This window comes from Aquarana catesbeiana, linkage group LG01 (assembly GCF_042186555.1).
Source record: "Aquarana catesbeiana isolate 2022-GZ linkage group LG01, ASM4218655v1, whole genome shotgun sequence".
In the NCBI taxonomy this organism is placed as follows: Eukaryota; Metazoa; Chordata; class Amphibia; order Anura; family Ranidae; genus Aquarana; species Aquarana catesbeiana.
Window position 1 is genome coordinate 862,237,175 of NC_133324.1, and position 13,717 is coordinate 862,250,891.

Genomic DNA, 13,717 nt, shown 5'->3' on the forward strand with positions numbered 1-13,717 from the left:
GTAGGGTTCAATATTGAGTTGGCTCACCCTTTGCAGCTATAACAGCTTCAACTCTTCTGGGAAGACTGTCCACAAGGTTTAGGAGTGTGTCTATGGGAATGTTTGACCATTCTTCCAGAAGCGCATTTATGAGGATATACACTGATGTTGGATGAGAAGGCCTGGCTCGCAGTCTCCACTCTAATTCATCTCAAAGGTGTTCTATCAGGTTGAGGTCAGGACTCTGTGCAGGCCAGTCAAGTTCCTCCACCCCAAACTCGCTCATCCATGTCTTTATGGACCTTGCTTTGTGCACTGGTGCACAGTCATGTTGGTACAGAAAGGGCCCATCCTCAAACTGTTTCTACAAAATTGGGAGCATGAAATTGTCCAAAATGTCTTGGTATGCTGATGCCTTAAGAGTTCCCTTCACTGGAACTAAGGAGCCAAGCCCAACCCCTGAGAAACAACACCACACCATAATCCCCCCTCCACCAAATGACTTGGACTAATGCGCAAAGAAAGGTCCATAAAGACATGAATGAGCGAGTTTGGGGTGGAGGAACTTGACTGGCAGGCAGAGAGTTCTGACCTCAACCTGATAGAACACCTTTGGGGTGAATTAGAGTGGAGACTGTGAGCCAGGCCTTCTCGTCCAACATCAGTACCTGACCTCACACATGTGCTTCTGGTAGATTGATCAAACATTCCCATAGACACACTCCTAAACCTTGTGGACAGCCTTCCCAGAAGAGTTGAAGCTTTTATAGCTGCAAAGGGTGAGCCAACTCAATATTGAACCCTACGGAGTAAAGCCTCGTACACACAATACGATTGTTGGCCAACCGAGCGTCTGATTTTTGTCAAAAGGGCATGTGCCAGGATCTTGTCTTGCATACTAACGTTACACAATTGTTGTGCCACCGACATGAACGTAGTGACGTACTACGAGGAATTTCAGCTCTTGAGCGCCACCCTTTGGGCTCCTTCTGCTAATTTCATGTTTGGTGAGCATTGATTCCGAGCATGCAGGTTTGTACTTTGGACTTTTGTGTGACGGATTTGTGTACTGACTATACGACAATCTGATGTCAAACCGCTGTCCGCCGAAAATTTATTAGCATGTCCTCCAACATTTGTTGGCCTGAAAGTTGGACAACAATTGTCAAAAGGACTAACGGTAAGATTTTAGGACAACAGTCTGTCAACAGACAATGCCCTGCCAACAATTGTACCGTGTGTACGAGGCTTTAGACTGGGATCCATTAAAAAATCATGTGCGTGTAAAGGCAGGCGTCCCAATACTTTTGGTGATATAGTGTATGTGTCCGTGCACACATAGGAGTTTAGAGGCAGAAGATAAAAAACCATCAACTGTGCATTCAGGAGAGGAGCTTGTGAGCAAGAGAAATAAAAACACTCGAAAGTGTCTAAACAGGCAGAAATGCCCATTAATGAGAGGCGTGTTCCTGCATTAATGCATTTTATTGGCAAGAATTCTGGCGGATAGAATGTATTAATGTCAGATGCGGCAACACGCAAAGAGACCATAAGGCCTGGTTCACACCTATGCATTTTTTAGTGTGTTTTCAGTCCATTACAGTCCATTTAACATGGTTTCCTATGGATGTCGTTTTTCTCATGGATGTAGATTTTCCTATGGATGTAGCTTTTCCTATGGATGTCGTTTTTCTTATCGATGTAGCTTTTCCTATGGATGTAGTTTTTCCTATCCATTTTATGGAAAGGGTCAGGGACTTTTTTCTGGTTTTTGGTTCCATAGACTTCAATGGTTTAAAAAACGTGTATTGAAAAACGTAAAATGCACCTGGTATATGCAAACTGCTACCTGCATAGGTGTGAATCAGGCCTAAATGCTCATCATGCACAAACGTGGCTTTTTACTGCATTTTTGCTGCTACTAAACTCCTGTAGGAGAAAAAAAAAAACATCAATAGAATACTGGACAAACAGAGAGGGTGAATAGAAACAGAATAGGGACCGCCGAGTAGTCCATCGAGTCCTTTTGGTTATCTGTTTTGTCTGAGTATAGATCTATGTTTGTCCCAAGCATGTTTGAAGCCATTTACTGTTGACTGTCCCACTACCTCTGCTGGTAGTTTATTCCGAGCATCAACTACCCTTTCAGTAAGAGCCCTTTCACACTGAGCCGTGGGCCGCGTTAGCGGTAAAATTTTAGCGGCGCTTTAACGTCATTTTAGTGGTGCCATTCGGCCCCTAGCGGGGTGCTTTTAACCCCCGCTAGTGGCCGAAGGAGTTAAATGCGCCCAAAAAAGCGCCGCTGTCGAAGCGCTTTTTGGGCGCTTTGGCAGCGGTGCCCATTAATTTCAATGGGCAGGGGAGGTTTAGGAGCGCTCTATATATCGCTTCTCCACCGCTCCAAGGATGCTGCTTGCAGGACTTTTTTTTAGATCCCTTTCACACTGGAGGCATTTTTCAGGCGCTTTAGAGCTAAATATAGCACCTGTAAAAACCCTCAGCTGCAATCCCATGTGAAAGCCCAGTGTGGGGCACTGCGCTGGCAGGATGTCAAAAAAAGTCCTGCAAGCAGCTTCTTTGCAGCGCTGTAGGAGATGTGAATACACTGCTCCTAAAGCGCCCCTGTCCATTGAAATCAATGGCCAGTGCGGCCAAACCACTGGCAGAGCGCTGTGGTTTTAACCCTTTTTTGGCCGCTAGCAGGGGTTAAAAGCACCCCGCAAGTGGCCGAAAAGCACCCCGCTTGAGCCCGAAAAGCGTTGCAAAAACGACGGTAAAGCGCCACTAAAAATAGCGGCGTTTTACCGCTGACGCCCGGGTGCTGGCAGTGTGAAAGTGTCCTTAACGTCCAGCCAGAGCAGCCCCCCAATGTGAAAGCACTCAGGATCTCACACTGGGGCTGCAGGGGAGGCATTTTTCAGGTGCTATTTTTAGCCCTTTGTCGCCTGTAAATGTCTCCAGTGTGAAAGGGGTGTTAAATAATATCTAGAACCTGACAGGGGTTCTAATCCTTGTTCAGTTTATTCAAAACTAAAAAAAAAGTTTTAGTTGTACTTTAACCCTTGCAATGCAGAATTTGGGGCACTGTACGAGTTTGTCTTGTTCTAGGACACAGTGTAGCTGGAGGTGTCCTGTGGATGTAGTGAAGGTTGTGTGATTCCCATATAATAATGGATGATGACGTCTCTGGTCCATGTATATGGGGAGATGAATGATGTGGAGTGTAGTAGAGCAGGCCCCGCCCCCAGTCTGCAGAGCGGAGCGGTGTGTCTCTCTCTCTCTCTCTCTCCGGTGATATTAGTACATAGAGCGCTCCCTCCCCGGACAGCCGCTCCTCCGATCATCTGCGGCTCATCATCCCCGGGAAGCCCCGATCTGTAGAGCGCTGTGTGCGGACATCGCTATGAGTACCTGTAGGAAGAGATGTAAGAGGGAGATCCTGAAGTTTGTGCAGTATCTGGTCCGGCTGGCTACAGGAACCCTACATGCAGGTAAACTTCAATAGGGGGGGGGGCAGCCAATCAGCACCCAGCTGTCAGAGATCTGTCACCTCTATAATGATGGGGGGGGGGGTGACCTACCTACCTGGCAAGGTGTAAATTGCACACAAGGTGTGGATGACATGACATTTACATCACAGATTTACTAAGTCTGAAGCAGCTGTATGTGACAACCAATGGGCTTCTAGCTTTCATTTGCTAGGCTTAATTGGACATGTTGAGCTAGATGCTGATTGGATACAGCTGTGTTTTGTTTTGTGAAATCAAAGATCACTTCTATCCAAGGTGGCCAACTGTCAGTAAATTGACTGTAACAACTGTCATTTTTGCATGTGGGTAATGGACATTCATGGACAGAGGCAAAAATGACAGATTTTACAAACTGTAATTTACTGACAGTTGGCCACCCTGCCTCTGCCTATGTGATTGCATTGTTGGTGGTGTTCTGCTTAATTTGGGGTTTTATGTTTAAAGTGGTATTTTTTATTTTTCCATCATTTTAATTGTTTTCTGGATAATTTGTACAAGCAAAAAGTTATACAGAATACAACAGATACATTGGAAGAGTGATAAATACAGTATGTGCGGTTCATAATAATAATTAGTAATAATTTGTACTCTTTGGCTACTTTCACACTGGAGCCACCCCGCGATAGCTGTAAAGCGCCGCTCCTTTTAGTGGCGATTTACCATCATTTTAGCTGTGCTTTTCGGCCACTAGCTAACCCCTACTAGCTGCCTAAGAAAGTGTTAATAGCGCCCGTGTAGCGGCACTTCCGAATCGCTTTTCAGGCACTTCAGAAGCATTGCCCGTGCATTCCAATGGGCAGGGGAGGTTTAGGGGCAGTGTATACCAAAACCGCCCCATAGATGCTGCTTGCAGGACTTTTTGTAACGTCCCACAAGCGCACCTCCCCAGTAAGAAAGAACTCAGGCTTTCACACTGGGGTGGCATGTAAGGCAGTTTTTAGGCGCTTTACAGGCGCTATTTTTAGCGCTAAAACACCTGAAAAACGCTTTCAGTGTGAAAATAGCCTTACCAGAATAGTTATTGTGAAGCATGGATGAAGAGTTGGACCATTTTACAGTTTAATGTTTTAACAATTCTAGATTCCTTGTCAAAAACCCATTCTAACCAAGTCATTTAGAGTATAATAAAATAAGATGAAAATAAGAATAAAAAAAACAAAAATATAAAAATAAAAAATAAAAACAAAACAAAACAAAAAAATAAAGAGGGAAGGAAAAGCAATGACTGAAACTGTTGTACATATTAACCCCAAGAGCAAGCATTTATTATATTGCAGCTTACCGATTTATAGATGTGATGTCTGCATTCGTTTTCTTTTTTTAGGCTTTCTTTCTTTTATTTTCACCTGGTGATCTGGCCAGTGAGTCTGTTGTTTTGCAACAGAACAAGCTGCCCTGCAGATGTAGCAGTTGAAGGGTTGATACAAGCTGTTTACCACTAACAAGTGCACACAATGGTCAGCTTTTATTTATTCGTGTAAAACCTTCTTTCCAAAAGAAAAAAAAACTATAACTGCCTAAAGCTGTTGTAAACCGCTGCAGTAAAAAACAGAAAAGAAAACTTTCCCCTGTAAGACAATTGCATAATGTGCTAGTGTGCATCTCATACTAGCACATTATGAAATACTTACCTTAGAACAAAGCCCTCCAGTGGTGCGCTGTCACCGCTGACAGGGCTTCCATCTTTCCCTGGTCTTCCTTGCAGGTTCACGGGCTCCGGCTGTGTGATTGGCCAGAGCTGCAGTGACGTCACTCCTGCGCAGGCAGGAGCCCTCAGTTTCCGTCACAGTGCCCTAAAGGTCAAGCGCAGTATGCTCGACCATCAGAGCGCATGCGCCAGTGACGCCACTGCCTGCATCCAGGGTGAATATCTTAATAAGACTTATTATAGGCTGACCTGTAGGTAAAAAGTGTGAGCTGGAGTTTGGCTTCAATTTGTTAGTGTATCTAAATCTGCTAGTATATCTAACACTCCCCGTCCCTCCAGACTGACAATGCTGCAGTCTGCTGTGCCTCCTGTTCTCCTTCATCCAGAGATGGGATACTTTAATACAGGAGGTGTGGTTACTGGTGAGATCACCCGGTGAAAACAGAGGCGAAAAGCCTAAAAAAGAATGATTGGTAAGCTGCAATATATTACATTTTTGTGTTAGTTACTGCTTAGGCTTTTGTTTATTCTTGTAGCTGGGGGGGGGAGGGCATACACGCGTTGAACTGCATTTTTACCACCCCCACAATTGCTTCCCCTAAAGGAAGGCCACACATACTTTGAGTTTATTATCTGACCAATGTGCAATTCATTAAAAATGACTGATTCAGAAGCCGATCAATAAGCCACCACATTCTCTTCTAATCGACTTTGACTTGGTTTCGAGCAAATTCGATCAAACTGAGTTGATCAGTCAGGGTGGAAATTCATTGATGGTTTTGTATGGATTGGTAGCGCTGACTTACGTTTTTCATGAATGTGTTTTAGTTGATCAGATGATGAGATTACATGCTGGAAACAGAGATACTTCAAAAAGTTTTGATTGTAAGTTCCGATTGTATCTTAACTATCGATCAAGATCCACTTATGCGGCATATCAATCAAATGTGTTGTTGATTAAAGATTATTACTATAGGTGGAAATTGATCGGAAAATAAATTGATCGTTTATCAAAGCATGTATGGGCACTATAAGCTGCAAAAGCAACCATACAGGGTTTGCATTGGTGCGCGGCATGTCATGTTCGCCGAATGGGGCCGTGCCACAATCACACGCAATTCATATTTGTTGTGTGGTGGTGCGGGCTGTTAGGGGTTAAAACATGCGGTAAGGAGGTGACATGACGCCTCCTCACCCCCTATCAACACCCTCTGAAATGTAATCCACTGCTGATCACTCATCAGAGAGCAAAGCATGTATAAACAAGCCCTTAGAGCAATCTTCCTTAACTTTTTTAACACAGAGGAACCCCTGAAATAACTTTCTGGTTTAGGGAACCCCCTGCTAATAATTCTTCTATCTGTAGCTTACTGCACATTGGTGTGAAGAATACTCCTTACACTTGGAGTCACTGGGAAGAATTCCCCACACACATTACAATCTGATTGTACAATCCCTGTTAGATCTACCAGATAGTGTAAGGGTCTGAGTACTTGGAAACGTATTATTGGATGGCTTATAAGGTTGAAAAAAGACACAGGTCTACCCAGCTCTACCTATATACAGTATGTATGAATGTGTGTGATTTTTATTCTCTAACAATTCCCATAATCAGATACATTCTGCATCCTGAGGAAGACATCTTAAAGATTTTTTGAAGTTGTGGACACTCTCAGTATCACTTCCTGGGGGAGGGGGTTCCACATTTTTACTGCTCTAACAGTAAAGAATCTTTTCTACAACTTAAAGTGGAGGGCCACCCTAAAATAGAAAATAGCATGAAAAATCTTTAAAAAAATAAAAAAAAAACATTTGAAAAAAAAAAACATTTTCTAAACTTACCTGAACCCTTGTTGCTAGGCAATCTTCCTAATCTACCTCTTCCTATTCTGCGGTGTGTTCTGCTCCTAGCTGAGCGGCCCCGTTGCCTTCTGGGAACTGTGTGTGTTCCCAGAAAACCACGGGGCCATACACAGATCGCTGCGGCGCTTGCGCGTGCGCAGTAGGAAACTGGCAGTGAAGCCGCAAGGCTCCACTGCCTGTTTCCCTTACTTAGGATGGCGGTGGCGGGACCCGAGAGCCGAGGCGACAGGTAAGTCTACTTATTTAAATTCAGCAGCTACAGTGTTTGTAGCTCCTGACTTTTAAAAATAAAATTATAGTGGCCGGAATCGCGCTTTAAGGTTGAACCTCCTTTCTTCTAACCTGAAATCGTGGCCGTGTGTCCTGTTCGGGGACCTTAGAGTTCAATACAGTTACTGGGGTCACCTTTGATGTATTTGTACATAATCATAGTATCTCCTCTAAGGCTATATTCACAATTCTGCGTTGCGGGAACGTGTGTAAAATAGAGTGCTTTTCTGCAACGCACAGAAATGCGCTGCCCATTTGGAGACACGTATTGGTGCAGTTGGTTCTTAATGGTACCCCATGCATGTTCAAACACAATCGTTTTTGTGTACACCAAACTGGCTGTGTCACCATGCTCTTCGGTGCGGTAAAAGGGACAGTGGCATCTTTTGAGTGTTTCTTGCATGTAGGGCAGCTCATTGAAATGGATGGGTTGCTCTACATGCTACGTGCCAAAACGCGTAGACATGCAGAACCGTACGTGTGCTCCGACAGTGTGAACCAGCCTTGTGTGTCTTTTCTCAGTCTATGTAATCAATCCCCATAGAGGAGGTCCTCCATCCCCGTTATTCATTTTGTTGCTCTTCACTGAACTCAAATTCATCGATCTCCTTCCTGAGGACTGGTGATGAAAACTAGTTTAAGTAGATGCTTATACTGTATAGTTTTAGTAACTCTACAGTTGATTGTACGTTCAATTTGCAATGTATATGGTGAAACTTAGGGCTCATTTACACTTGCTTCAACTTTAATATACATTAAAACACATACCACTTCAACATGCTTTTTTGATGCTTCTGTGATGCTTTTTGAAGCTTGGCAAATGCCCTGTGTGTGTGTTGATTTTTTAAATGGGGCCTGGTAGAACCCCTGCTCAGTAGTACCCCCATTCAGTAGAACCCCAGCTCAGTAGTACCCCCATTTAGCAGATCCCCAATTCAATAGCACTCATGTTCTGCAGATCCCCAGCTCAATAGCACCCCTGTTCAGCAGGCCCCAGCTTATTAGTACCCTTGTTTAGCACATCCCCTGCTCAGTAGTACCCCCCAGCTCTGCTGATCCTCTGGCTTGCTGATCCTCCTCTCTCTCTGATCCCCGCTCACCTACTGCTATATTGCTCCCATGCTCCACGTGTGACATTAGCTAGTTTCTCCAGTCCCTTAGCTCTGCTGATCCTGTGCTGATGAGTCCTCTCTCTCCGGTCCCCACTCACCTCCCACTATTGCTCACACTCTGCTCACCATGTGTGACCTCTCCTAGTTTCTCCTGCTCTGGTCCCTCAGCTCTACTTATACTTCTCTCTTTGGTCCCCGCTCACCTCCCACTATTGCTCACGTGCTTCTCACCATGTGTGATATCTCCTAGTTTCTCCTGCTCTGGTTCCTCAGCTCTGCTGATTCTCCTCTTTCCCTGGTCCCCGCTCACCTCCCACTATATTGCTCCCACACTGCTCACCACGTGTGACATCTCCTAGTTTCTCCTGCTCTGGTCCCTCAGCTCTACTTATTCTCCTCTTTCTTCTGTCTCCGCTCACCTCCCACTATTGCTCACGCGCTGCTCACCACGTGTGACATCTCCTAGTTTCTCCTGCTCTGGTTCTTCAGCTCTGCTGATTCTCCTCTTTCCCCGGTTCCCGCTCACCTCCCACTATATTGCTCCCACACTGCTCACCACGTGTGACATCTCCTAGTTTCTCCTGCTCTGGTCCCTCAGCTCTACTTATCCTCCTCTCTCTTCTGTCTCCGCTCACCTCCCACTATTGCTCACGCGCTGCTCACCACGTGTGACATCTCCTAGTTTCTCCTGCTCTGGTTCCTCAGCTCTGCTGATTCTCCTCTTTCCCCGGTTCCCGCTCACCTCCCACTATATTGCTCCCACACTGCTCACCACGTGTGACATCTCCTAGTTTCTCCTGCTCTGGTCCCTCAGCTCTACTTATCCTCCTCTCTCTTCTGTCTCCGCTCACCTCCCACTATTGCTCACGCGCTCCTCACCACGTGTGACATCTCCTAGTTTCTCCTGCTCTGGTTCCTCAGCTCTGCTGATTCTCCTCTTTCCCCGGTTCCCGCTCACCTCCCACTATATTGCTCCCACACTGCTCACCACATGTGAGATCTCCTAGTTTTTCCTGCTCTGGTCCCTCAGCTCTGCTAATTCTCCTCTTTGCCTGGTCCCCGCTCACCTCCCACTATATTGCTCCCACGCTGCTCGCCACGTGTGACCTCTCCTAGTTTCTCCTGCTCTGGTCCCTCAGCTCTACAATCCTCTCTTTGGTCCCCGCTGACCTCCCACTATTGCTCACGTGCTTCTCACCACGTGTGAGATCTCCTAGTTTCTCCTGCTCTGTTTCCTCAGCTCTGCTGATTCTCCTCTTTCCCTGGTCCCCGCTCACCTCCCATTATATTGCTCCCACACCGCTCACCACGTGTGACATCTCCTAGTTTCTCCTGCTCTGGTCCCTCAGCTCTGCTAATTCTCCTCTTTGCCTGGTTCCCGCTCACCTCCCACTATATTGCTCCCACACTGCTCACCACATGTGACCTACTTATCCTCCTCTCTCTTCTGTCCCCGTTCACCTCCCACTATTGCTCACGCGCTGCTCACCACGTGTGACATCTCCTAGTTTCTCCTGCTCTGGTCCCTCAGCTTTACTTATCCTCCTCTCTCTTCTGTCCCTGCTCACCTCCCACTATTGCTCACGCGCTGCTCACCGCGTGTGACATCTCCTAGTTTCTCCTGCGCTGGTTCCTCAGCTCTGCTGATTCTCTTCTTTCCCTGGTCCCCACTCACTGCCTACTATATTGCTCACGTGTGACCTCTCCTAGTTTCTCCTGCTCTGGTCCCTCAGCTCTACAATCCTCTCTTTGGTCCCCACTCACCTCTCACTATTGCTCACATGCTTCTCACCACGTGTGAGATCTCCTAGTTTCTCCTGCTCTAGTTCCTCAGCTCTACTGATTCTCCTCTTTCCCTGGTCCCCGCTCAACTCCCACTATATTGCTCCCACACTGCTCACCACGTGTGACATCTCCTAGTTTCTCCTGCTCTGGTTCCTCAGCTCTGCTGATTCTCCTCTTTCCCTGGTCCCCGCTCACCGCCCACTATATTGCTCCTGTGTGACGTCTCCTAGTTTCTCCTGCTCTAGTCCCTCAGCTCTATAATCCTCTCTTTGGTCCCCACTCACCTCCCAGTATTGCTCACGTGCTTCTCACCACATGTGAGATCTCCTAGCTTCTCCTGCTCTGGTTCCTCAGCTCTGCTGATTCTCTCTTTCCCTGGTCCCACTCACCCCCCACTATATTGCTCCCACAGTGCTCACCACGTGTGTCATCTCCTAGTTTCTCCTGCTCTGGTCCCTCAGCTCTACTTATCCTCCTCTCTCTTCTGTCCCCGCTCACCTCCCACTATTGCTCACGCGCTGCTCACCACGTGTGACATCTCTACTTATCCTCCTCTCTCTTCTGTCCCCACTCAGCTCCCACTATTGCTCACGAGCTGCTCACCACGTGTGACATCTCCTAGTTTCTCCTGCTCTGGTTCCTCAGCTCTGCTGATTCTCTTCTTTCCCTGGTCCCCGCTCACCGCCCACTATATTGCTCACGTGTGACCTCTCCTAGTTTCTCCTGCTCTGGTCCCTCAGCTCTACAATCCTCTCTTTGGTCCCCGCTCACCTCCCACTATTGCTCACATGCTTCTCACCACGTGTGAGATCTCCTAGTTTCTCCTGCTCTGGTTCCTCAGCTCTGCTAATTCTCCTCTTTCCCTGGTCCCCGCTCACCTCCCACTATATTGCTCCCACACTGCTCACCACGTGTGACATCTCCTAGTTTCTCCTGCTCTGGTCCCTCAGCTCTACTTATCCTCCTCTCTCTTCTGTCCCCGCTCACCTCCCACTATTGCTCATGCGCTGCTCACCACGTGTGACATCTCCTAGTTTTTTCTGCTCTGGTCCCTCAGCTCTGCTGATTCTCCTCTTTCCTTGGTCCCCCCTCACCTCCCACTATATTGCTCGCACACTGCTCGCCACATGTAACATCTGCTAGTTTTTCCTGCCCTGGTACCTCAGCTCGGCTAATTGTCCTCTTTCTTCGGTCCCCGCTCACCTCTCACTATATTGCTCCCACGCTACTCACCATGTGTGACATCTGCTAGTTTTTCCTGCTCTGGTCCCTCAGCTCTGCTGAGCCTCTGCCGCTCAGTCCTCTCTCTCTCTCTCTAGTCCCCACTCACCTTCCCATGTTGCCCAACACGTGTGCCATCTGTTAGTTCCTCCGCTCCAGTCCAGACCCCGCTCAACTTCTTGTTGCTCCACGCTGCACACCAGATGTGACGTCTGTGGCAGACACTTCCAGAATATATACGCATGAACTGGAAATGACTGCTGATGACATCTTTCTGGTTCGCTTGTTGGGTTCCCAGTGCATCCTGGGATATCTCATACCTCTAATACCTCCAAAACAAAGTGAAGCTAATGCTGAATAAAAGCTTCTCAACAGCTTCCGGTGCTGTAGGTGAGCTTTGTCATAGACTTCTGTGATGGCTTTGGAGATGCTTTGAAGCACCAAGAAAGCGACATGGGGTATATTTTTTATAGAAGCAAAGCAAACAGTGTTTACAGGACTGTATGGTAACCATTATATTTAGTGACGGGGCTTTGATCAGCATTCAGAGAACTTTAAAAAATCATGTCCAATGCTACATTTTGAAGCAAGTATAAACGAGTCCTTACTGATATATGGTTACCAGGCAGAGATTTCTCCACCAACCCCCAACAATCTCTGGGGGAACCCTGGTTGAGAAAGATTGTATCTGTCTATGGAAATAGGAATGATGACTATAAAGCAGTGATGGCAAACCTTGGCACCCCAGATGTTTTGGAACTACATTTCCCATGATGCGCAACTACACTGCAGAGTGCATGAGCATCATGGGAAATGTAGTTCCAAAACATCTGGGGTGCTAAGGTTTGCCATCACTGCTATAGAGTGTTGTGTTATAAAATATTTTGGTTGGCAGTGTTTGAAAGTTTTATTTTTATATTAGTGTTTTGCTTGATCGTGTTGATCGGTACTATATTTTGTAAAAAGTTTAAAGAATGTCTTGTAACCTACGGCTGGTCTTAGAATAATGCCGGATAAAGTAAGGTTGTAGGGACGCCTCTTCTAAGTGCTCTATCTACATGAGGAGTGCACGTTACATCATGACTTGGGACTTCTATACACGTGAAATATAAGAAGCTGAACGTCTGTTCCCATAGTGAGAGATTCCCGTATTCTAAGCACACCTCACAGAGAACCTCTACTGAGGGAGATACAGGGGCTGACACTCACCTCCTTCTAAGAATACTAGCTGCCTGGCAGGTTCTGGTTTCAGCATTTTCTAGGTCACTGACATGGATCAAGCACACAGATAACTGGTGCATCAGCATAGTTGCCAACATTGTAAAAAAAAAATGTGGGACACTTTTGTGGCTGTAGGCGGAGCTGTCCAATAATTAGGGGGCGGGGCATTCACCAGCACCGAAAAATGGGCGTGGTTTACGCGAAATTGTGGGCGTGGCTTAAATGGGCGTGGCTCTAGAGGGTGTGGTTAGAGTCTGAAATGAATGAGGGATGGAGAGGGGGGGAGAGGGGGAGAGAGAGGGAAATGACGGGACAGCAGCCCCAGATCCTACACAATAAAAATATGTGTATTCTAGAAAGTTTAACAATCAGCAGATAAAGATACTCCAAACACCTGGTGTTAATGCTTCAATCATCCCGGCACCATAGTTGTTATGGTGTCAGGATGATTGAAGCGCATTATTTCTATTATTACATTGTAATATAAAATGAAATCATTCAACTCACCATAATGCAGAATCAGTGGGATCCCTGAGCGTGTCACCTGCCACGTCGCCTGCCACCAGCCGTCCGTCCTTGCTTCAGATGTCCGAGCAGAGTCCGTCCTTGCATCAGGTGCCCCCAGCGGAGCCCCCCTCACATCAGAAGTCCCCAGCGGAGCCCCCCTCACACCAGGAGTCCCCGGCGGAGCCCCCCCCTCACATCAGGTGTCCCCAGTGCCCCCCCCTCACATCAGGAATCCCCGGCGGAGCCCCCCCTCACATCAGGAGTCCCCGGCGGAGCCCCCCCTCACATCAGGAGTCCCCGGCGGAGCCCCCCCTCACATCAGGTGTCCCCAGTGCCCCCCCTCACATCAGGAGTCCCCGGCGGAGCCCCCCCTCACATCAGGAGTCCCCGGCGGAGCCCCCCCTCACATCAGGTGTCCCCAGTGCCCCCGCCTCACATCAGGTGTCCCCAGTGCCCCCCCCTCACATCAGGTGTCCCCAGTGCCCCCCCACTCACATCAGGTGTCCCCAGTGCCCCCCCCCTCACATCAGGTGTCCCCAGTGCCCTCCCCCCCTCACATCAGGTGTCCCCAGTGCCCCCCC

At 47.4% G+C, this 13,717-nt stretch overlaps 1 protein-coding gene across 1 annotated transcript in view; it reads left to right on the forward strand.

Moving 5' to 3' along the window:
• Positions 1-3,210: 3,210 nt before the first annotated feature.
• KCNIP4 (potassium voltage-gated channel interacting protein 4) overlaps positions 3,211-13,717 on the forward strand; it is a 913,124-nt gene continuing 902,617 nt past the window's right edge. The window contains exon 1 of the mRNA XM_073609381.1: positions 3,211-3,470. Coding sequence (XP_073465482.1) covers positions 3,383-3,470 — 88 coding nt within the window. The 5' untranslated portion in view covers positions 3,211-3,382. The remainder of the gene's footprint in view (positions 3,471-13,717) is intronic.